This window comes from Halictus rubicundus, chromosome 17 (genome assembly GCF_050948215.1).
Source record: "Halictus rubicundus isolate RS-2024b chromosome 17, iyHalRubi1_principal, whole genome shotgun sequence".
NCBI classification, from domain to species: domain Eukaryota; kingdom Metazoa; phylum Arthropoda; class Insecta; order Hymenoptera; family Halictidae; genus Halictus; species Halictus rubicundus.
This window is the reverse complement of record NC_135165.1, coordinates 180,689-204,296: the sequence shown is the minus strand read 5'-3', so window position 1 is coordinate 204,296 and position 23,608 is coordinate 180,689. Positions and strand designations below refer to the sequence as shown.

General features: G+C 51.5%; 1 protein-coding gene across 3 annotated transcripts in view; it reads right to left on the bottom strand.

Annotated features, from left to right (window-relative positions):
- Lrch (Leucine-rich-repeats and calponin homology domain protein) overlaps positions 1 to 23,608 on the bottom strand; it is a 30,434-nt gene that overhangs the window by 4,625 nt on the left and 2,201 nt on the right. Inside the window, exons 1-13 of one of the 3 annotated variants that reach the window (XM_076802947.1) lie at positions 20,978 to 21,161; positions 8,382 to 8,526; positions 8,072 to 8,304; positions 7,049 to 7,185; positions 6,734 to 6,949; positions 6,084 to 6,248; positions 5,392 to 5,513; positions 5,138 to 5,284; positions 4,603 to 5,003; positions 4,366 to 4,517; positions 4,048 to 4,185; positions 3,890 to 3,967; positions 2,212 to 2,656 (exon numbers count right to left, since the gene is read on the bottom strand). In XM_076802947.1, coding sequence (XP_076659062.1) covers positions 2,417 to 2,656; positions 3,890 to 3,967; positions 4,048 to 4,185; positions 4,366 to 4,517; positions 4,603 to 5,003; positions 5,138 to 5,284; positions 5,392 to 5,513; positions 6,084 to 6,248; positions 6,734 to 6,949; positions 7,049 to 7,185; positions 8,072 to 8,198 — 1,923 coding nt within the window. In that variant the 5' untranslated portion in view covers positions 8,199 to 8,304; positions 8,382 to 8,526; positions 20,978 to 21,161 and the 3' untranslated portion in view covers positions 2,212 to 2,416. Of the gene's footprint in view, positions 1 to 2,211; positions 2,657 to 3,889; positions 3,968 to 4,047; positions 4,186 to 4,365; positions 4,518 to 4,602; positions 5,004 to 5,137; positions 5,285 to 5,391; positions 5,514 to 6,083; positions 6,249 to 6,733; positions 6,950 to 7,048; positions 7,186 to 8,071; positions 8,305 to 8,381; positions 8,527 to 20,977; positions 21,162 to 23,608 lie in introns of those variants that run through there. The other 2 variants (XM_076802945.1, XM_076802946.1) reach the window with 2 other exon arrangements.

Below are 23,608 nucleotides of genomic sequence, written 5' to 3'. Positions count from 1 at the left end.
TACTTTCGCGAAACGTGCAGATGAATTCGCGGCGTTCGATTCACGAAATCTTTGGAGAATAGATATCTATTAATCGATGATGGAAAGTTGCAGTCTCGAATAATTTGTTCGTTCGGATATTATGTTGGTCCAGCTCCGGTGTGAACCACGCTGCGCCCGAGATTCTGAATTCGAACGAAATCCGGAAGCAATTGGTTCTCGCGACTCGAAGACTCGTTCCTATGAAAATCCTTGCCCATAGGCAATGTCCCTTACCGTACAAATATATTATGTGCATACGTAGAATACGATATACGCGTGTATGCTCTCTAAACGATATACACGTACTTTGTCCACTATACTCTCAGTTTCTCTTTCCCTTCGTACCGACGTTTATATGAAAATATGTAGAACATCTTAGGCTACGACCGAATTGCTTGGCCGGTGAAGCGCGCGAATGGTTGTCGTTCGTTCGTTGACGTTCCGAAACTGAACGGACCGGGGAGAAAAGAAGAAAAAAGAAGGCTGGCGAATCCCATAAATCGACGCGCGACTGACAGTGGCAAAGGTCGATTCGAGGGATCCTCAGCCTCGAAACGAAAGGGACTCGATTCGCAAACAACGATGGAACGAAGAGGCCGTCCGAAGATCGAGCTGTGCGTTAAACGTCTACGTACCAAAATAGGAAACTCTCGAAACAGAAAGAGATTTCTAGCACCTTGTTGCGAATTCTGTAGTACTCGAAGGCTACCTATCACAGACCCATCAATTCTGAAAGAGCCAGCCGTAGGCGATTTCATTGGTCGAACGTTTAAAAAAATACTACCATCCATATCATTCTCTCTTTCTCTGCTTGAACTGGGATGTACGCTGCGGGTACCATCTACTCAAAAATTCCATTCGATTCTTCGGCCATTCGTATGTCCTGATTGCGGTTTTCAAACCGACATGAACAAATTTGCGACAATCGACGATGGACACCCGGTTCCGCCGTTTCTATTCTAGGAAAAATACTATTATCATACTCGAGAGATTCGAGGGGCACAGTCCCATCCACCCTCTCTTCCCTCCCCTTCGACTGGTGCCGATCGATCTTTGATTCTATGCGTTCTTTGATTCTGTATTGTTGTCCGTCGCGAGGACCGAACGGAGGCCTCGGCGAAAGTAGCCGGAGCCCCTGTCGGAGGTCCCTTATCGAGCAGATACGCTTATCCAACCTACGCACTACGTAGCGGTTCCTACAACTAGGCGGGCTAAATGTACGATCAAGCTGCCTGCTGACACACTTAGGGTCTATCGAGTAGTACTTGGGCGCCGCGCGGCGCCGCGCCGCGCCAGCCTCGAGGCATCTATCGAAACAGCGGCTTTTACGAAACGATAGCGCGAACCAAACCGGAGTGAACAAGCGAAGCTAGCGGTCCACCGTTCGATTGGTACCTCGATTCGGTAGCGAGTCGATAGCCGAAAGAGCCCAGGCATGGGGCGGTGAAACCGCTGTTTGCCCTGGCGTGGAAGTAGACTGCCCCCGGGGCCATGGGGTAACGTCGACGAAACAAGGGATTTTCTCGTCAATTAATGCCAAGAAATGTTTCTTTTAGATGGAACGGGTGTGGCTGTCAAGAGAGGAAAGGACAGCGTAAGCAGGCGTGTGGTTTCGTTGTTCTCGAAGAAGCAATCTCTACAGCCCATGCCTGAGCTAGGAGAACAAGACCCTTTCGACCACGATGAAGAGTTGCCGACGATCACCGAGGCTCCTGACTATTTGTTCGTGCCTGAATTAACCCTCGGACTACGATGCCGGAGTCGATTTTGACACAAGATGTTGGAAGCTTCGTTCAACCTGATTTCTAATCGGCAGGTTAATAAACCTGGTGTTCTTTCACCTTACAGCGAGTGAAATGGTAAAGACTGCTGTTGGGTTGAACGGATCACAAAGATTGCGCGAAATCTGAATAAATGAATGACAAAGTCTAGGAAGATGCCATATAGTCCAAGGGTTGAAGAGGCCTGGGTGATACCGAGGTCGGCACCGATGCCAGCGGGTACTTCTGCGCGACACTCAGTCCTCTGCTCGAAGCGAACGGAACGCGAACGAAAGACGAAGGAGGAACAACAACGCAATGGAAAAAGGAAGAAACTAGAATACCGAGCCTTACGCGCGTCTAAAGGTACTAAAATGGCGGACGAGGCAGGAAGAGTATCGCGCGGCAGTCTGATCGAGCGATTCGACGGCTCGGCGACGATGGACTTCGCCGAAGGGGCGAAAGCCCGAGCAGTCGGGTCACGGCTCGCTACGCATCGGAGAGTTCTCTATCCCATCTTCGATCGTGCTCTATGCTCCCCTGCGAGCGTCGATCCATCGTTTCGCGCTCTGGCGTTCTCGTCTTTCGTCGCTCTTTTTTTTTCGAATTTTCTCATTTTGTTCGTTCGCTTTCTCTTAGTCGGGAATCGGGAAAAGATAGAGCAGAACGAGGGTGGCTAGGAATGTGGCGAGAAGCATCGCGGACAGAACGCGATCCTGAATCGTACGGGGTGAACCTGCGGCCGACTCTTCGGTATCGTTCGCTCCTTCGTCGCGGAGAAGGAGGAGAGCGGAGACGAGACGCGCCAGAGCCTCCAGCCCGTACGCGTCCATGTAACCCACGTCCATGATTGCGTCCGCGTCCAATAACACCTCCTGCAACACCAACAACGATACTACTCAGTCCCAATCTCTACCTCGCCGACACGCTCGGTCGTCGCCTCCCTCCGAGCGCACGCTGCTCCGCCACACGGGTCACGCTTTTACGGGATGATGCGAGAAACAACGTTCCACGAGAGCCAAAAGCAAGCAAGACTATCACTGAACAGGAGGTTTCGTTCTCTGACCAATGACCATGGCAAAATGCTGTACAGTGACGCCTGAAGACAGGTCTTGACAAGTTTCAAAGGGTACGCTCTCTCTCTCTCTCTCTCTCTCTCTCTCTCTCTCTCTCTCTCTCTCTCTCTCTCTCTCTCTCTCTCTCTCTCTCTCTCTCTCTCTCTCTCTCTCTCTCTCTCTCTCTCTCTCTCTCTCTCTCTCTCTCTCTCTCTCTCTCTCTCTCTCTCTCTCTCTCTCTTCTCTCTCTCTCTCTCTCTCTCTCTCTCTCTCTCTCTCTCTCTCTCTCTCTCTCTCTCTCTCTCTCTCTCTCTCTCTCTTTTTAGTGTGTAGAATGGAGATTCGACGATTTTAGTGTTCTTACAAGTGTACTACGAAGCTCGGTATTCGATTGATAAACTTTCGTTCCCCGTTGTCTTTAGCATCATCCCCTGAAAGGGCGACTTTTAGTGGTGGTAAGCAGTGTTGCGCGCCCTGCTCTCCCTAGCCCCTTCTCCCTGTTTCTCCTGCTGAAGCGACACCTTGCTCCGACCATCCGGACTACTCGACAGAATACGAAGATCGTTCGAATCGACCGGGTGTGCGTGCGATCACGTTAAAGAAGAGAGAACGATCGGGCAGGATCGATCGGGGAGGAGCGATCAGGGTAGAAAACTCTCGGGAGCCGCGTCCACAGCGTTCTCCAGCGACAGACAAGCGAGTTACGAGGTCTAGGCGCATGCAACACTACTCTTCAGCGTCTCTGTTCCCCCGCGATCCTTTCCTCGAACAGCGAAACAGCGCGACCCGGGGACTATAAGCGCGACATCCGACTCAACCGAGCTCTCGGGGACTGACTAGTAGTTGTTGGAAACATCATGGACAAACGTACCGTCGTCAGACTACGTCGCTCTGGCGAGTACTCGTTCGTTTCGAGGCTCGCGCGCCCTTCTCGATGAGCGAGCATTACCGCTGAGAAGTGCGTCGGGAAAGACGAAGAAAACATCTAACAGCGACAGACAAGCGCGGAGAATCTCGGGAGAAGGATCAGGAGACAGGAGCGTGTCTGCTTACCTCGTCCACGCCGATCTTGCGACAAGCCTCCAGGAAGTTGTCCACGTTGCGCCTGCATCTCGCCATCGTCAGCTTCGGCTGCAAATCCAAAAAAATCGATAGAGTCTGCGACCATAAAAATGTTCAGGTGGAGACAAGATGATTCGCGTATCGCTTACCACTGCTGGAGAAGGAACGTGGATGCTGGCGACCGATCTAGGTCTCACATGGTTCGCCAGGTGACAGAGAACCACACCATCCGTTAACGCTGGGGCGAGATCCTCCGGTAACGCCATCTTCAACCTCGTCTCTATGTGCTGGAAATGATCAGAGACTTGGACAACGGGTCTTTTAGATAGGAACGGTAGCTGTCCAACATTGTCTAGCAAAAAGAGCACTCGATTGGTGGCTCTAAGGCGCCACTAGAAATTAGTGGCTATACTTGACAAATTACTAAAGATTCTTGGACAGTGCAGCGTTACGGGGTTGACACTCACGTTCCTGAGCTGCTCTATCAAGTCAGCCTCTTCCTTGGCACGCTCGAACTCCCTTCTCATGGTAAACGAGTACTTCTCCGGCACGTTGCTGTTCCAGGTGACCGATCTAGGGGACTTTGGGCTTCCACCGTTTCTGCTCGGACTCTTGTTACCTGAAGCACATCGTCAGAAATGTATTTAACACGCGATCATCGTTGACGCGTATATTCTCACCTTCCACAAATACCAAATGCTCACCTTCGACATAACCAACAGCAGTCTTGACTAGTCTAGGAGTGTGTCCAGGGCTAGCGCCCGAAGATAAGATGCTCGTCGAGGTCTTGATCGGCGAATTAGGCTTCTTGTACGGCTGCTCATGGTACTTTCCATTCTTATTGTTGTACTCGTTGTTACTACCATTGATGATCGGCGTGTTTTGATAGTTGATACGCGAAGGCGTCACCTTCTGCACCGGTCTTTTGGTAGCGTTCTCCTCATTGAAGATCTGCTTACCGGTGAGGGCCACTCCGTCCTTGTTGTTGCTGGAGTCTGTCTCGTTGCTCTGAGATTCATTTCCGGGTGGTGTAACCTGTTCTCGGGGCCTGTAGACACTTGGGCCCTCGCTGGCCCTTTGTTGTCGCAGGGCCTCTTTGTACTCCCTGAAAGATCATCGTTCGATCACGTCATTTGTTCTACTTTGCCACAAGATTAAATCGCCCTCGGGAGGAGAGTATCGCCCTCGGTGGTGGGGTGGGGGTGGGGGGGGGGGGGGGAAGAAACCAAAGATCCATACCTGTAGGTCTGAATATGATTCAGAGGCCTCTTCTCGTCCCCGTTCAGCAAAGAGGTAGAGTTCGCAGCGGAGGTTTGCAGAGATTGAACCGACGGCGTGTTCGCGGTGCTGGACTGCGCCTGGCTCAAATGAGCGGTTTCGAGGGGCCTGTAAGAAGGAATCGTCGAACGGTCAGAGCGATTATCAGCGGATAGAGAAACAAGCAACGTGCGCGCCGTGTCTCTCGTCGGTTTATGAACGGTTCGCTAGCTTACCCTGGCGGCGTAATTGACGCGTGGTAGAGGCCAGAGGTCATCGGTCTTCTGACGTCGGCGCCGTTCTCCGAGGTGCTCCTCTCCAGCCTCCTCTTCTCCAATTGATCGTGCAGTATCATCGCCTGCGGACAACGCGCGGAAAGAGCACCGTATAGAAAAGGTGGACAGACGCCGCAAGCAAAAGCACGTTGTGTTCGACTGTCGCCGTCAATCCGACACACGACGCGGGTTCTTTCAATGGGTTAAGGTCGTTCAACGAGGCTTGAACGACGGCCAAACGCGCCGCGACAAGGCAGATATCATTTCCAAGGGGCAGGGTTTCTATTCGATCGCTAAATATAGACGTTGTATCATACGGGCCGGCCCGGAGCACGGAGCTACGATCCTGGACGAATTTCTGGACGATAAAAATTGTCTGCATCAACCGCGAGATAAAGGAGCGTTTGCAATGGATCGACTCAAGAGATAAAATCCGCAGTCCAGTTATAAGGAAAAGCTATTAGGTTACTCGTTGACAATATATGTCGGGGTCGAAGCGATCGGCGTGGCATCCTTTAAAGCGATTACTCAGCCAGTTTTTGCGGCATCGTGTGGGTATTGGACGACCGCGTGGGAACAGTTTTGCGATTAGACGAGAGGCCAGATTGTAAAGATTCGTTTGCAACCGACCAGTTCGAGACAGAGGCGCCTACCTTGCCAAGTTCATCTTCGAGGGACGTGTGCTCGCCAGGTGAGATGGTGCTCGGCGTCGAGGTGCCGCTGCAAGATCCGTTCACCACCGCGTGCTCGTGTGGCAGAGTGATCGAAAGGGGCGAGCATTCTTGCCGCCACAGGCCTCGAATCTCGCCGTCGTGCACCTGCGCGCAAAAACGTGTCCAGCAGGAGGTACTACGAGAAATCGTCGACATCGTGTGTGTTTGCTGTGTGCGATTTATTTCAGTGTATCTCTGTTTGTTGTTTCTACATGTTCGGTTGCCGGAGTATGTACGAGTATAATACACAGTAACCGGAGCAAATTTCCGGTCCCCCAGAAGTTTTATGCTCGATCAAAGGTATCTATAGGACATGCAGGGGATCTAATGGTCCCAGCCGCCAAGTAGCATATGCCACAGCTTTAAGAAGAAGTTTGGACCAAGGGAAATGCCGAGGACAAGGTCCCAAGGTCCTGGTCCCACAACGAAAGCTCGAATCCCTAGTCCCCCAAACAGGACGGAGGTTTCTACGCCGGGTCTAGGGTGTCTAAAGGATCCGAGGACTCCCAGCAGCCAGACAGCATGCGGTACAGCCGGGAGAAAAAGCGTAGAGTGAGGGAAAGGGCCAGAACAAGGGCAAGGAGACTAACCGCGCTGTGAATTTCTTGGGACCATCGTTTGTCGACGCCATCGCTGGTGCTGTATCCGCTGTCGACGTTGTGCCGTCTGTGGGACCTTGTGTCCAATGTTGCGTGGCCTCTCACGTCCAAGGGTGTCCTCCTCCCACGACCGCCTCTGGCCCTTTCGTGCTTCGCCGCCTGTCTCTCCAGATACTTGAAGATGTGCGTTCGCCCGCGAATGCATAGCTGGAAACAATTTTTCAATTTTACCCTCGTCTCGTAATCGAACGAGACAGTTTCTAGGAATAGTTGTTTGCGATCGAAGATTAACGGGGATTAGCTCACCGAGGCAGGCGGCGAGGTCAAAGGGTTATCCGACAGCCGAAAGTCCACCAGACTCTTCATCTTCCTCATCTCGTTCGGAAGCACGGATATCCGGTTACCGCTGATATCAAGCTTCACGAGCCTCAGGTACGTCAGTTCTGCGAGCACATTTGCCACGCTGAGTATTGCAGATTTTACGCGCGAACCTGAAGTGTTTCAAACTTGTACGAGCTCTCTCACCCCCCCCCCCCTCTCTCTCTCTCTCTCTCTCTCTTTGTTAAGAGGTATTACACTCTTCTGCGTGGAAACCCGTTGACACGGTTGGTGCAGTCGTATTGGTATGGTAATGCTATTTGGCAACTCACTCGTACAGTTCCAACACCAGGGTCTTTTAACTGAACACCCTTTCATACCCATATCTTTATTTCTCTAACACTGCCATCGTTATGAAATATTGTCAGATTCGGTCAAATCTTGATAAAAAATGATTAAAGTGGTACTATACTTCGGAATAGCGTCCCTTTCTCATCGCTGTATCGTACGCGTGACTCAGCCGAGCGGAAGCAGGGTCAAATATCGATAACGTCTAATTATTTTCCCATTCCCATTTTTTCATTCATACGCGAAAGGGTTACCGCACCGCGGCGTCTATCAATATATAAACAAATGAAGCGTGGAAACTCTGTAGAAAAAGAGCAAACGTATCGAAGCAGACGCGCCACGAGAGAAGAGGATAAAAAGGAGTCTACCGCGCGCATTAAAGAAACGTTCACCCGGCTTCTGTCGATGATGGCTCGACGAAACGAGGGCTCCGACCCTAAACGAGCACGCCTAAACGAGACGCCTAACCGTCTCGGTGTCTGCTCGGTTTCACGGAAGACTTCGCTTCGGGGTTCACCGACGAAGGTACCATGCAAAGTTACTTCAAAGAAACCATTCGAATTCACCAAAGGTTTCGAACTTCGCCGAGCCACTCAACAATTTAGTGGTTCAAAGAAATGACTCGTATGATGATTTTGGAATTCGCAGGGAGCTAAGGCTCACCAATGGGCAGGTGCACGAGCATGTTGCTCCTCAGGTCGAGCGATCTGAGCCTGGCAAGGTCGCCCATCCGAGGTGGCAAGTTGGTGATCTCGTTGCAACCCGCGTCCAGCTCGGCCAGCGCCGACATTCTGCCCAATTCGTCCGGCAACGATGCTAATCTATTGTGAGCGATCAGTAACGTTTGCAGCGGTAGCCTGCATATCTCCCGAGGTAGCGTCGTCAATTGGTTTCGACTGCGGACAAACGTTAATCACTATCGAACTACCAGGCCGCCCGCATCCTCTCTCGACGAACACACCCAAGGACCTACCTAAGATCGAGGTAGTTCAACGACTGGAGCAACGACACCGTCTCCGGTATTATTCTTATGGCATTGTGGTAGAGGTGCAGCTTCTCGAGGAACGGGAACTCGGTGACTTCCTCGGGCAGCTCGGCGAAACGATTCTTCGACAAATCTGCAACAAAAAAAGAAATGGCAGAAATTGTTTAGTCACGAGCAGAACAATTCTTTGAAGAGCATAAACGACGATACTTTGGTGAAATAGGAAACGGCCTAAATAAATCGAAGTAGCACTGTTTGGTACTGAAATAATTCATCGAATCGTTTGACAGATGGTCCGACACCACAACGATTAAACCATGCTGATCCTGGATCAACTGAATTGAACTTCCCAAGACATTTCAGACACCGCGATCCTGTAGGTTCCAACAAACATCGCGGATACCCTTCCAGAACGCTAAAGGTTGCTATCGGCAGGTTAGGGGGCTATCCAGTGTCGTGTGGTTTCCAGCGAAAGATCGCGAAAACGGAGAACGATCGACGTCGTTCGAAGAAGGGTCGATTAATTGGGAACATTGGTAGGATTCCCGTAGCAACAGCTGTGCCCCTGGGGTGTTGGTTGGGGTGGCCTTCGTATTCGCAGGGGGTTCTTATGAATGGGGTGCGAGCGACACGGCCACGTGCGTGCACAGTGTCACGAAACCTAGGAAAAGGATAAGGGTGGCTCAGCTGCTCCCGACTTTCGGACCTCCTTTCTGATCAATAACTACCGTCTGTGTGTTCCCGACTCCTCCGAGGAGAGAGGGAGAGGGAGAGGGAGAGGGAGAGAGAGAGAGAGAGAGAGAGAGAGAGAGAGAGAGAGCCGGTCGGCCAACACAGTTCGACTCGTCGTTTCCCTCCGTGCCAACTTTTCGAGTTCCACGCCTAACGATCGACCAAAGTTACCTGGCCACCCTGACGATCGTTGGACTGCAGAAAAACTACATTCAATCCTGTTCTCCCGGGTCGTTTAATCAGAACCGGACCGAAGACACGATTTACTTCGAGATTGGACAACTTCTTATACCAGAAGCAAACTGGACATGTGTACGCGTTAACTAGCCGCGATTTTGTACAAAGTCTTATGAATCCACAGAGACCTGTTTCACAGCTACAGATTTTTTAGAGATTATTGAAGTAGCAATTTCAATTTTTAAACCAACAACTGACGGATAACAACTGTTCCGTTGTTAGCTGAACACATGTGAGTTACAACAACAAGGGTTACGGTAATCTGTCTTTTCAATTGTACAAATACAAGAACATCACGAGTGTAACCCAGATCGGTATTATAGTGTGGTGATAGGATCGTGAATGGTAAAGACCGATGATTCGAGGAAATTAAGAGGGCTGAACCCTCGGAAATTGTGTCCCATCTGCGTATCTAATTTACGCGATCGGAAGTAGGAAATTCGGCAATCGATCAACGGTACACCTGGCTTCTGGAACGAGTTTCTGCGTAGCCAGCCCTGCGCGTCCAACGATCCCGTGGTTTAATCCTACGCCGAAGATATTTTCTGTGGATCGGGAAATAGCTAGCTGTGTTTCCCTTGTGCACACGCCCACGTTCTAAATGGGGACGACTACTCCATGGGGTGGAAACGAGGAACTCGTGAAACCATTGGCACACGGTCGGTCGCGTAATCGTCGAGCAAAGGGCGTCGGCCCGTTCAGGCTCGACCGACGAAGACGCGAATAGCACCCCTGCGCTATGCTCTTGCACCGACTACAATATTTTCCGTGGCTGCAAACACTGCTTATCGGTTTAATTCGTTCACCGTTCACCGGGTAGCCCGCAAAAATCCTTTAAATCCGTCCAGAACAAATAACCGTTCAAGCATGCAGAATTTTGAGAAAAGTCGAAAAATTTAGGATGATCGTATTGTACATCGAGAAGAACCGTGATATTAACGAAGACAATTGGAAGACAACGGCTGAAGATTCGAACTGTGCTATCGCTGCTGAACGATTCATTAAATATTTCTCGACCATGGATTTTTACGCGATCGATAAGTAGTCCGCATCGGCAAACCCAGTTTCCATTTCCAAGAATAGCGTCTTTGAACCAGAAACGGTTCAGGAAAATTAATCTGGAAACGTCGAGCGACGTATTGATCCCGACATACGTATGTTTCCCGTTTCCCCGGTCGATATCCAACAAGGGCGACGCAAAACCTGCCGAAGGATCCTCACGAGTCAGGTTTCCTCCCCGTTGATCCGTCGTAGGAACCCCATAACGGGTCATTCAAAGTATGCAGATGGAGATTGCTAGAAGACGCGGAGGATTAGATCGTAGAAACGAGCGTGCACAGTTTCCAGGCTCGTCGTTAAGCATTTTATCGTTGATGGCCGCAACTGGAGCAGAATCGAGTCAGTTCCGGCCGCTTGGATCTCCGTTAACGAAGTTCCCGGTTCGTTATCGATCATTAGTTCGTAACGCGGCCGCTCCGTCCCGGAATGATTTTATTTTTCACGAGGAGCGTTCGACGAGAGAGGGTGCGGTGTTCCATGGGACACCTTGCGCGCACCCCCTCGACGATATTTGCTATGGGGGCGTTATCGATCGGCCGACCCTCTGTTTCCACGGTTTCACGGCGGCCCTTACGCCAGCTCTTATGGCCCCATGCCTCGCGAACGATAACTCGACGTCGTTACAGTTTTCTCGACGCTGTTTTCGTATCGCAGGACAGCAATATCCTGGCCGATTGCCCTATCCTGGTCGCAACGACGACCGCGAACGGTAGCGGTCGAGCAGCAGACGCCGATTACGGTCCGACCAGCATTTTCCGCTGCGCCGTTACTCTTCGTCCTAGAATTAGCGACAGAGCCAATTTTTCCGCTTGGCCGTTGACCCTGGCTTATGGGCAGCAGACGTTTCGTGACGCGACACGCGAAAGTGTCTGTGTGTGCATGATATTCCCCGCCGCGCCGTGCCGCGCCGCGCCGCACCGTTTCGTTAAAATGACTCGTATTATCGGAGAAACGCGACACAGACGGCGGACCACGCCCATACACTCGCGATATCGCGTAACCACCAAATTCGCGTAGCTTCGCGCGAACGTTCGCGTGCAACGTGTGTGCGCGCCGTATCGATCCGCCATTGCCGGACCTCGACCTTGGTCCTTGGAACTGGCCGGTGCATCGACCCCCTACTGGAACACCCTGTACATATATCCCGCGACCGACTGGGATTTTTAGTGGCCGCGTGCACAACGGGCCACGTTCACCGTTACCACCGGAAGTTCGATCGCGTTTTTGCATGCGAAACCAACGCACTACGATCTTTCTCTAGATTCTCTCTTTGCTATTTTGCCGTTCTGGACGCTAGGGCCTATTTTCAGCCCGAGAGTTTATCAAACGCACGGACAAAATATCGAATAAGAAAATCTGTCGTCGTTTGGACGAGAAAAGTCTATAAAAATGGGATTGGTTCCGCCGTCCCTCGCCGACGAAGACATTACTCGGATGGTTCCAAGGCCGCGCGATGACCGTTGCAGCAAAGAATTCGCGTAGTTTTTTCAACGTGCGTTGGCATCATCGGTCAGAGCTGGAACTGCAACGCTGCACCTTGCGCCAGGTAATTGACTTTCACCGTCGATCTCGCGCGCCGCGACGGTCGGATAACGACGGTGAAAAACAAGAGACTAAAAAGAGCGGAGAAGGGAAAAATGAGAGAAGAGGAAGAAGGAGGAAGGAGAAGAAGAAGAAGAAGAAGTTCTGGCAAAGCCCTCGTCCTTGAACCGTCGCCATTGCTGTGTCATTGGCGAGGCGATGGCGCGTCAAAGACCGACAGAGAAAAGCGCGGAGCAGGAACGACGACGGAGGCATGGGGAACGAGACGGACGGGAAGAAGGAAAAGCAAGGAGGCAAGGAAGAGAAAAGAGAGCCGGGGGAACGAGCGATTCTACGCCGCTTTTGTCGGAGACCGCCACCACTTCCGGCGACGAGGACGCGAGCCCGGACGAGACTCGCATACTCGATCGAACCCGATGGACGGAACCAGAGTCGCATGGAACGAAAAGTCGTCGGACGGGACGGGCTTCGTCCATCGCTTATCGACGCGGACGATGCGAAACTACGACGCGTGTCTCCGACTTTACGCATCGATTTCCATGGGGGAAGCGTGGAGCGTTGGTGAAAAATTATGCTGCTGGAACTTGGTTTCAGGGAATACCAGAGACAGAGTTGGAACGCTGTGTGAATCATCGTGTCGGTGATTTCGATCCGATTTCAAGAGGAACAAACTTCAGACTTGGTCAGATATCTCTGTAGGGTAGGGTTTCAAATCGCTCCAGATCCAGATCGTTCGTACGTATAAACCTGCCGACGGATCACTGCCCTAGCTCGATGCCACGCCTGCTTAGGGCACTCTACAAAGACCAAGATAATTTCTGCCTCGAGTTTTCCTTCTCCAGCATCGGTTGCCCCGAGGCATTGCCCCCGAGGGCAAGCCATGTCCACGATATTAAACCGGGAGCCTGTCTCTCGGTGGTTTCTGCACGTGACAGGGCATCTGGAACTCGATGATTCGTCCGACGGCGCGCGTGAATCGGACGCTAAGGGAAACTGCCAAGCGAGAACGTGGAATAAAGAAGAGGTGGTATCGTGCAGCCGGTTTCCATAGTCCTCTGCCGTCTGTCCGGTCCGAGCCGAGCAATGCGTGTCCCGAACAGTGCATCGTATTGTGCGCGGTGCGTGTTCGAGCGTGCCGGTACGCGTGCACGCCTCCGAGTACAACCGCGTCTGCGTGGAATCGTGCTTCGCGAACAAAGGACAAACCTTTTTTCCACGACAATTTCATTTTCGGCTGCTTTCATGCCCGGACAATCAACGATCGCGAACTTGACTGCTCCTCCTTCGGCGCTTATGCCCGTTTTTCGATGGACATCCAGACTTCGTTCGTTTGTACCTCCCACTGGTACAGGGAAAGGGTGCAACCCTCTATCGTGCTGGCTGAGTCGTAAAACTTACTCGTTATCGTCTGTTCTGTAATCGGCTCGATCGTGTACGGTGCTCGGACCTGGAGATTGCTCTGTCGCGTATTATCTTGGCTCCCGAGAGCCGATAAGCCACGCCCACCTACGGCTTAACCTTGCGCACTGTTCTGGGAATTGGAACATTTATTTTTTCCCGGTTTAATTCGAATTGTAGACGATTTCGAGCGAGTCGATGTTCTTCTTTTCTTCGTAATGTTACTTGCTTTCGAAGCATTGTCCCTGAGAGCAATTCAGAAGGAAGTTCTCCTTCCAGTAACAATTCGAAGAGAAAATCCGGAAATCTCGTCCCAGTCTTGTCTCTCGATGCAAGGATTTCCTGTTAGCTATTTATCCAACGATCGTTGCTCTTGGATATTTATCTAAGGATCTTTGCTCTTTACCCTTGGGTAATCTCTGCTCTTGGGTATTACGCTCTTGGTCCGCAAACAGGATCTTGAGAGAACCAATTAGCATTACTCAACAGTTTCTCCATACCGTCACGATCCGTTCACCTCTTACCATCGCGTATGTCCCCACCGCTTCAACTCGCTCGAACCGCATCGTGTTTCTCCAGCCAATTACGACTCTGAAAAACTATCCTCCGCTGCTCCCAAGCGTCTCGCAGCGTCCCCCGGAGTAAGACAAGTTCTGGTCGTGGCGGAAATACTCGAGTTCGGAACGGTATCGTCGCGAGAGCCTCGTACCCATGGAATTAGGCCACAGAGCTCTGGGACTAGACGATGGAACTTGGCCGGCGCGGCGAGGTCCTATGCAATTACGAGTGGCTGGTTTAACAAGGGTTTCCCCCGCGTCGATTATTCGGCAGGCAATTACTCGTTCTCGCGGTACCGTAGCGAGAGGAGAGCGTAAAAACTCGTTTCGTCGGGAAAACGGATCCAACCTACCCTTTTCGCGGTCGCTGGAGGCGGCACGGCAATTATCATAGGCTCGCGCTACCAAGCCAGCATCGCTCCGTTTTTCTCGAAACCGCGAAAAACCCAGCAGCAGAGCCCGAGCTCTGGTCTCTCTCTCTCTCTCTCTCTCTCTCTCGAGGGTTTCCCCCGTGTTCTTCTCGTTTACCGAGGCCTCCTCGTTTCCATCGAAACGAGCGCGAGCCGCGTTTCCAGGCGGCGCGGCTCCACCTAAATCCTTGACCTAAAAACTAATGCCCGCGGTGCGCACTGGAAAAAGAACCGTGTGCGGTCTGGGACGCGGAGAGCTCGTCGAAAGGTGCACGGGGTGGAACGAGACCGTCTGGCAACGGGAACGAGCTCGATAACGAGTCGAAAGATCGCGTTACACCGCGAACCCCGTGGCTTTTTCGTCCACGAGATCGAATCGCACGCGCCGCAAACTGTTTCAGGACTCGAATCGGAACGATACACCTGGAGCCGTGAACCCTCAGGCCACCGCGAGACGTCGCGTCGCCCGAAACAGAGCTTTTAATTCGATTTAGAAATATTCGAATCGAATTTCGTTCGTCCTCGTACAGAGTGTTCTACCGTAGAGCGTTTCTACAACGAATGGAATACTGTTCTGCGCGGATTTCGCGGTCAAACGAAAACCTTCGGACCGCGAACGTTCGGCGCCGCGCCGCGCCGCGCCGCGACCGGCTGGAGGAAAAGCATCGTCGATTCATCGACGATCACATCGGACAAAAGGCATGTCGCGTCAGGAGTATGTCCTTCGGTGTCTAGTCTCCCGGGACACGGACCCCATGCTCTCGGCTTTGTCTCGCGGTTACGCAGCGTGGCTCGGAACAAAGGGACTCCCCGATCCCGAGCCTGGCCCTTCGCGGCCATCGCGAAACCGCGCGGAAATTTATTTCGGTGCAAACCCTGTCTTCGCTAAAACCATCCACGCTGCGGCCCGAACAACGGGTTGCTGTGACGTGCTAAATAAGAATTGACAATAGCGATGCATATTAATGTTTCGTTGCGAACGAGACAAAACGGAACAAGATTCTTCTTATTACTACATATATACGGATGATCGGCTAATTTGTCGAGCAGACAGAAAAGCGGCGTAGAAGAGACAACGCGAGAAGAGTACAAGACTAATTGAACCCCGGCTAACGAGCGCCATAAGAACTCGTCCCTCGTAGATTTGTTTCCACGCGAATTATTTGCGCGAGTCTCGCCCCGGTATCGCCTAATTGAAGCCGCGCGGGTACAGATTCGGTTAGCCTTAATCGCGCAGCGGCCTACTAATTACACGCGCCGCGACTCCCTGCATCGAACGTCATCTTCCTGGAACGAGAACGAGGTGATACGGGACACCCCGGTGATGCAGAAATTTTCACTGCGAAAATCGATCCTATCTGTCTGCGACGGCCCAGCGTTGGTTCACAACGAAACTGCGTTGCATTCGATACCGGGGAATGTTTCCACCCCCTCGATCTCGTCCGACTTTAATAATCAAATTAACGCGTTGCCGCAGAGACCATGAATCGAAGAACAGCATAATACGGGTACCATTGAGATTGATCGCTGCCTGCTATCGCGGAATCTATCCAGGAAAACGTTCCCGCCGATCAAGCGCGAAGGAAAACTGGCTTTGATGTTTCTTTGTGCGTCGGTTTTCGTGCGCTTGGAGTAAGTGCTCGTTGGATCCCCGGCTCTGCCCCCTTTTCGCAGCAGACAGAGCTAGGCAAGCCAATGCATTAGCGAAATCGAAAAGATTAAAGAGTTCCGGAGTTGGCTGCGTCGCCGTGAGCGTACGCGAAAAACACGGTGAAAACGAAAGGACCACGGGCACGATTCGAAAAAATCTCGCGATTAGGGTGGCGCCGGCTAGTCGGGGAGGTGGAGGTTGAAAGCACTACGATCGTTTCGATCCAAAGGATCCTTGGGTGGCACGCGAGCAAAGCGGGAAACTCGCGCGTCTGTCTGGCCGTTTCGCCAACAAAGCGTGGCGGAGGAATAAAAAATTCCACTTGTCCAGGGCGCAGACATAAAGTGTCGCGCGAGAGCTCTGCAAATGCTGGCGGCGCACGGAGAAAAATATTTTCTCTCGGTGGAATTGCCAGCGCGCGTCTATACTCCCGCCAAGAAGACGGATCCGTGAATGATCGCGCGAAGACAATGCCGTTCGCGAATGCCCTAACGAGAAACGGGACTCGCAGGAAAAAAGTTCGAGGCGTGCCGTTTTCATCGAGCCTGTGGGCGGATTTCATCACTGATTCTACCAACGTGCGTTAGACCAAACGTACAGTTCTCCGTGTCGAGGCTGCCGAGTAGAAGTCCTGTCACAGTGGAATTAGTTTAGCAACGTTTTGAAAGCGTTGCAACTTCATCGGGGGGCTGAAGACACGCTAGTTCAGCTAGCTTCGTCAGGGTGTTCGAGATACACCGATACTGATCGGTGACTTCGGATCTTTGTAGAGCGTATCATCTGTACGATGTCGAAGAGAAACGTTTACAACGAAAACGATCGTATGCAGTTCTCGGGGACGATCTAGAAAAGGAGGGACGAGTGCGCCAGGGTATTTATGAAACTCTGCTCAATCATTTCAAACGGATGTTACGGACGACTTATCGCACAACGATCCAAGAATAACTTAATTACATTCGTTCGCCGAGTGTAATACCGTCGTCGTCGTTGCCGTCGCCGTCGCCGTCGTCCCGAACGAACGAAACCACCGCGCACGGACCATAACAGTATCTGTTACCGGCTCATCGTGACTCGCGACACGTGAGATGCGTGCCTGGACTACGGGCGCATTACCTGGAACGATAATTAGCTACTGTGCCTTCCGACCGCTCGACTCGACTGCCAATAGACGCGGAATCGTTACTGGGTTTCATGATTTTCAACCGGAGAGTGGTGGTTGGCAAAGAATATCCCTCCTTCGATGTTGACGTTGGGAGTCGAGAGAGATCGGTGGTGTCTGCTACCCGCATGAATTTGTCGAAGGTGAATGGGGTAATTGATATGGCTAAGTCATCCTTAAACCCTTGTGAACACTTCAGAAAATCTCGAAACAACCCGGACTGATATTTTACTGTCTTTCTTTCGAGTATTTGAGAATTTGAAAAACAATTGCACAAGTGCAACATCAAATTACAGCGGTATGCACTTGGAAAATGGTTCTGTTTATTCCCAAGTGGATGCATCGAGAAAACCCAGACATGCACCAGGTGCACACGGCCTGAATCATACCAAATGTCAACATACGGCGAGGGTGTAGACCGTCTAATGACTTTCTCGTGGCCATACTGCGAAACTATGCACCAGAGACCCGGCACTATAAACGTAAAGCGTAAAAATGCTCGTGTTTCTCTAAAATTTTAATTTCGCGGGAAGTTATGGAGTCGAAGTTCCAGCTGAAGTGGTGCCCGTAAAATGTCAGCCTGCACCTGGCTGGTGGTAGAAGTAAAACTCTCGAGACCTAACTGGCAATAAAAGACTGCATTTCCCGGATGATTTAGAAGCTTATGGAGACCCTAAAACAAATCTCTATCCAATGTCGTTAATGGGAAGAAAGATCAATTTTAACAAAAGTGTTAACAAGTTGGTATCTTAGTCTAACTTTGAACGAGTTTGGTTGGCTACCCAATAAACTCCAGACATTCGTCTAACGATGACCGATCGCGGATCTCTCGACACCAGAAAAATCGAGTGCAATCGCCTATTAAAACTATCGCAGTCATTCTCTGATGCAAGCGCCAAGAAGGAGCAAAGACACGTTCGTATCCGCAATGCGGCTGGAATTTATCGACGGACAAAACGCGGCTCGCTCGAGACTCGCCAAATTAAGCTCGCCGGTCGATCGACACGCTTATCGTCCCGCTTCCTCCGCAACCGAGTTAAGCGTTTCGCCATATTCACTGCCTTGCATCGTTCTAAAGAGGAAAGAAAGAAAAAACCATTCCAAGTCTTTCCGGAACGTCTGCAGCGCCAAGCGAAGCCACTAACCGAAGCGAGAACGGTCCTAAGGCAACGACTGACTAATCTTTCGGGCTGTTCAAAGGCTTTGCTCCGAATCCAAGCCCTTGTTTCCAAGTCCTCGACGCCGATGCTCGCCGGCGCGGCGGGTTCGCGGAGGCATCTAGGGCCTAATATCGCAGATACTTGAACCGCGGACGCGTTTGCCGAGCAATCGCCGGTTTTCGGCCGCGAGTCAGCAAACTTTTTTGCCAGCCTAGACCCGACCCAGTTCGCGGGGCTTGTAAATTAGAGCAACGCAGAGCGGAGGGTTCGGAAGGTCGTGAGGCGGCCGTGAAATCTCCGAAGAGAGAATTTCGCTGAGCTCGCGTCGTGTTCGATGGCTCGAGCGCAATCGAGGGGAGCGAGAGATTGAAAACGACCGTGGCATCGAATAAAAATGTAGAGGGGGCTCGCGGGCCCGATGGGACGGCCCTGTCACACCGCCTAATTATAACTCTGCGCGGCCAAACTACCACGTCGTTGCCTTGCAAAGACGAGACGAGTTGCACTGTGGGCCGTTTCCATCAAAAATTGGTCGAATCAATTAAGCGACTTCCATGAGACTTCGTTCATCGAAGTTCCCTGTATAGTCTTCTGGGAATCGAACGAGAGCGTCCGAACTATCGCAGCGGCAGCTATGGGAAAAACACTGTCGACTCGTCTGTCGCTGTTTCAGAGCGAACCAGACTCCGTGAATAATTCTAAAAATGTTCTCGACTATCAATCAACCGTGCGTCGCGTCGCGTCGCAGGACGCGTCGAGCGGCCTCGCTCCAAGGCGACATTACTTAAACACCTCGACTAGGCAGCCTGGGGCGCTAATTAGCGCGGCCGGGTGCGCAAGCGGACATTTTGCGGCATTTCACGTCGGAGAGAGTAGTCGCGCGCGGAAAATGGGCGAACGGGGAGCGGTTTCTTTGAAAATCCGCTTCTTCGCGGCACTTTGACCACTTTGCTGTCGCGTCGTTAACGTGGCGGCGTGGCGGTACATGTATCTTGCCGAACAGTTCGGTGGCACAGTTGCTCGGGGGCACGCGAAATCCGAGACACACGCGGTATCGGTAACATTCATCGGGTAAAGGGTAGAAACGGCGATGTTTGCATGTTTTCTTTTGCGATGGAAACAGTGGTTGGATACGGCGGGCCAGCTACGTAGCACTCGAACCGACATCATCTTCGAGAAGTGTTTCTTTGGCAGAGAGACAAGAGAGCGCAAGATAAGCGGGCACCGGGCACCGGGCGCTATGGAACGATGTAACGCGTTACGGAGTATCGACCTGTTGGCACCCCTGCGTGTTTGCAGCTGCAGTATGTCTCTATCTTTAGCTTGGCCCGTGGCGTGCCCATCGGGACTCCTCCATAACCATGGTGGGTGCTCTTCTCCCCTTGGTGTTTCTTTGCTCTCGTATACGTACAGCGCGCGCATCCCACGCTATATACCCCCTTAGAAAAGTCGACCCTTCTTCGGGAACACCATCGCGAGACTCTGCCAAGCCGGGGAAAGTTCAACGAATCCCTGGTTCGCTGGACCAGCTCGCAACGACTAGCAACCCTCTATTTCGTTTCCTCTCGATAGAATAAAACTTGCACGTGGCGGAGGAACCGAAAAATTGAAAAATTGTCCGACACCTACTCTTATCAACACCCGTTCTCAATCGTTGTACGTACACGCACAGCAGCAAAGTTCTCTTTACAATGTGCTTGGCCTTGATTCAAATAATGGCCGTGCTTATTGTTTCTGTGGATGTTTCGTTGGTTCCTAAGGTAAGTAATATCGAACAAATTTTTCGAGTTTCATATCGCCAAGCAACTTTCGTGGAAATTCTGGACAGCCGCTTCGATCGGATTGCAAACCCCAGGTTCTCCGGTAATCTGGGCCATCGGAAGGCCCAGGTCTTCCTCTTCAGAGGGAAATTCTCTTCGAGTTCGGAGAGTAGGCTGCTTAGCCCAGTTTAATACAGTCATTTTCTCCGAACCCGTTTCGATGGATCGGTCCGGGTACCCGAGCTATCTCCGAGGCCAGGCATCGGGCCTCGAGCGATTCGGAAGGAAAACGCTTTCGATTTGCTCGACCGGTTCCACAAGGGAGACACCTGTCGCGAAATCGACCGAGATCCGAATGAGACGAGGGACGAGGCGAGACAAACGTGAAAGAAGAAGAGCAGAAAAGCTGGTAAAGAGAGACGGGGCCGCGACACGATCGCGCAGTTATCCGGATTCCTTCTTTCTTTCGCTTAATCACGATGCGCACCTGCTCCGCGCGAAGCCTGCGTGGGAACCGGAACTTGCTCGAAATCTTTTCGAGCAGTCTCGCAGAAGAATGCTCCTTCGATCTGCCTAAGAAGGCCGAAAAATGCGGTAAATGCTGTTTTCTTGCACCGGGATGCAATTTCGATTACGGTGGCCTAAAATTCCAATCGATACCAAGGGATTCCAGGCTTTAATTCTGGTGGCCGCGAGTTCGCCGTCGCGTTCGAAATGGTAATTCGCGAGGTACAGGTTTCAGAAGACCGTGCACAAATCGTTGTACTGTAACCGAAGCCGAAGAGAGGCCGAGACAAAGGGTGCGAGAAGGACCCAACACCCTTGTTCTCGCTCAGCTTCCTCGAAGAAAGCGCTCAGCGCACCGTGACATAATCGATAAGAAGCTTTTCCCGTTGCGGGTGCGTACCGCGATACATACTCTGTTTGCCGTCGCTTCGTTCCCAATTCGGTTTTCCCCGACTTTCGCTCCCACGAACACACGATATATCGCTATCTATAATCAGGCGAACGAAAGTCGCCGTGGTATCGCAACCAGGCTAGACCACGCCGACATTCGTAATCGCTTCCGCCGGTTTTTCCGTGCTCGTTCTTGCTTCTCCGGCGAATTTCCTTTTACCGCGAAGAGAACCAGCCAACTGTCCAGATGACAGGGACTTGAAAATCATAGCTATGCTGTCTGTGTTTAGGTAGGTTCATCTTCGGGTAGGTTCATCCAGGGAAAAAATATTTTAGCAAAAATTTCATGGCTGCATGCAAGTTTGTGAAACTTTGGACACGTTTAGAATCCTCTGGTTGGAGGATCGCAGGAAAAACTGCGCACTTTTCTTCGCCGCATCCATTCAATTTCAACAATCGTTCGACTTTCGGAAGCAATTTGCCGCCGTCCAACCGGTTGCATCCACGTCACGCTTAAAAACGTCCGTAAACACAGAGAAGCGATAGGAGTGCTGTTAGCACGCGGACTTTCCGCAGCAATGGTCGCAGTTTTTCTGCGGCGCATCGAACCCACGAGTTTCTCCGGTGAATGGAAACACGGTGGGCTCGCGAAACTCGCGCGGAACTTGCTAGAGAAAAGCCTGGCGAGCTGCGACCGCGTAATTTTCGTTCCCGGCGTGCTCCTCGCGCGCGCGTTTTCCGTCCTCTCGATCCACTCCTCTATTCTCTAAGCGTCCGATCTAGAGCAGAGATCTCCCTCGGCTCGAACTGACCTGGGGGTTCTTTAACCAAGTTACGCGCGCGAGTCGAGTCCCCCTTGCGTCGCCGAGTTACGCTTCGATAATGCTCGAGCGGAATTGTAACACGGGCGCAAAACTTCCCTTCCCTTTCACTGTGCGTATCCCTCGGTACAGAGGGACGCCGAAATTGCCTCTGGTCCCCCAGGAAGAATCGCCATCGAAAACCGATAAACCGTGGACGGTCGGGATGAAACGTTGCGCGCCGTTTATTTGTTTCTTTGCGCCGCGCCGGCGAAAGTAATCACGATCCCACCGTGATCAAGATCCGCCTGGACGATCGCCGACATTAGTTTCCCCACAGTCTGAGCTTTCGGGGCGGATACAACCGGAAGATTGGAATCCGCCGTATTAAAATCACCGGGCTCCAATTTTCTCGCGGATGTCATACTCTGCAATCAATTTCAACTGTTGTGAAAGAAAAGATCTGAAACGATTTATTTCGAGCCCTCTGCTAGCTCCAGTGTTGGAAAAGTTATCTTTGTTATCCTAGAGTACCTGGAGCAACTGATTTTTTGCAGATACATACCAGGAATCAGTCAACGATTGCTCGTTTTATAGATATTGTTTCGAAGGAAGTGGCCTTGGTTCGATAGTCTTCTAGACGAGGTCCGAGACGGGCCCTGTCTAGCAAGAAATCGATTGGCATTCCCGAACGCGAGGAATGCAACCGACTCGCGTCGACGCGACGCGACGCGACGCGACGCGACGTCGAGCAACTCCATTTGATTTCCTCGGCGCGCCTAACTCCGACCGTCGCGCGTCGTGCTGCTAGTTTTGTCGTTTCAATCGCGTCGTTGACTCACGATCGTCGATAGTGCCGGGAAATATTTGCGATTTTCGCAAAGGTGTACCCTCCACTCGATAAACCGTATCGTGTCGCCGATCGAAACGAGATAGTGGCCCGACACTAACCAAGTATGTATGCGGTTCGGGTTGCACATGTACGCTTTTGTCACGTACGTAATTATATATTTGCAACTTTACCAATCGTATATGTTTCCCTTATGTCGCCGATATGTCGATATTCGTTCTCACAGTGCTATCATGTTTAATCCGACGCTGCGAACGGACGCGCTAGGTCACAATTCCCCAACCCCTTTGGCTCTCTCAACCCCCTTTCCAAACTTCATTTTGCTCGACATCCCCTTCGAATGCACTGCATCTATTATCGAAGCTTCCAAATGCAGTTTTCGAATCCTACAAAGTTAAATCAACAACGAAGAAAAGAATAGCTAGAAGAAACAGATTCCTCCACCACAGTAATGTTTATAAAATCAACTGAACGTGCAAATATCTATTTAAAAGAAGGAAAAAAAACTAGAGAGAACCCGTAATTCGTCCCAGTGTTCTTTGGTAACGCCCACGTTTTGCAAGCGACGAATAAAATCCGCGAATCATGCTTCGTCGTGGTTTAGCAATCGAGCCGATCCGAGCACCGTTCCTAATTTTCCGTATCTTGTCCCATGCGGTTTTCTCGGTGAACCAGAACGCGGTTGACGCTCATCGACAAGATTATCGACATTCGGAAGAGTTCTCGCGCTTCTGCGCACGTGATTCTTCCTCCTGTTGCCGGTATCGCCAACAACTGTCGAACGCACGGTTATCTTAGAAACAGGAAACATCGGGCGTGTCGAGATAAGCTTGAACGAGAGTCTCCTCTGGCCATGCAAAACGAATTACGCTACGCTGTGCACTGTGCGCCCTTCTGGCCGACTGCTCCCCTATAAAAGGGAAACCCGAGGTCCAGCGGGCATCCCGAGAAAAAGGTACGATACGGTGCAACGTTTATTAATAGCACCGACAGGCCGGTTGTA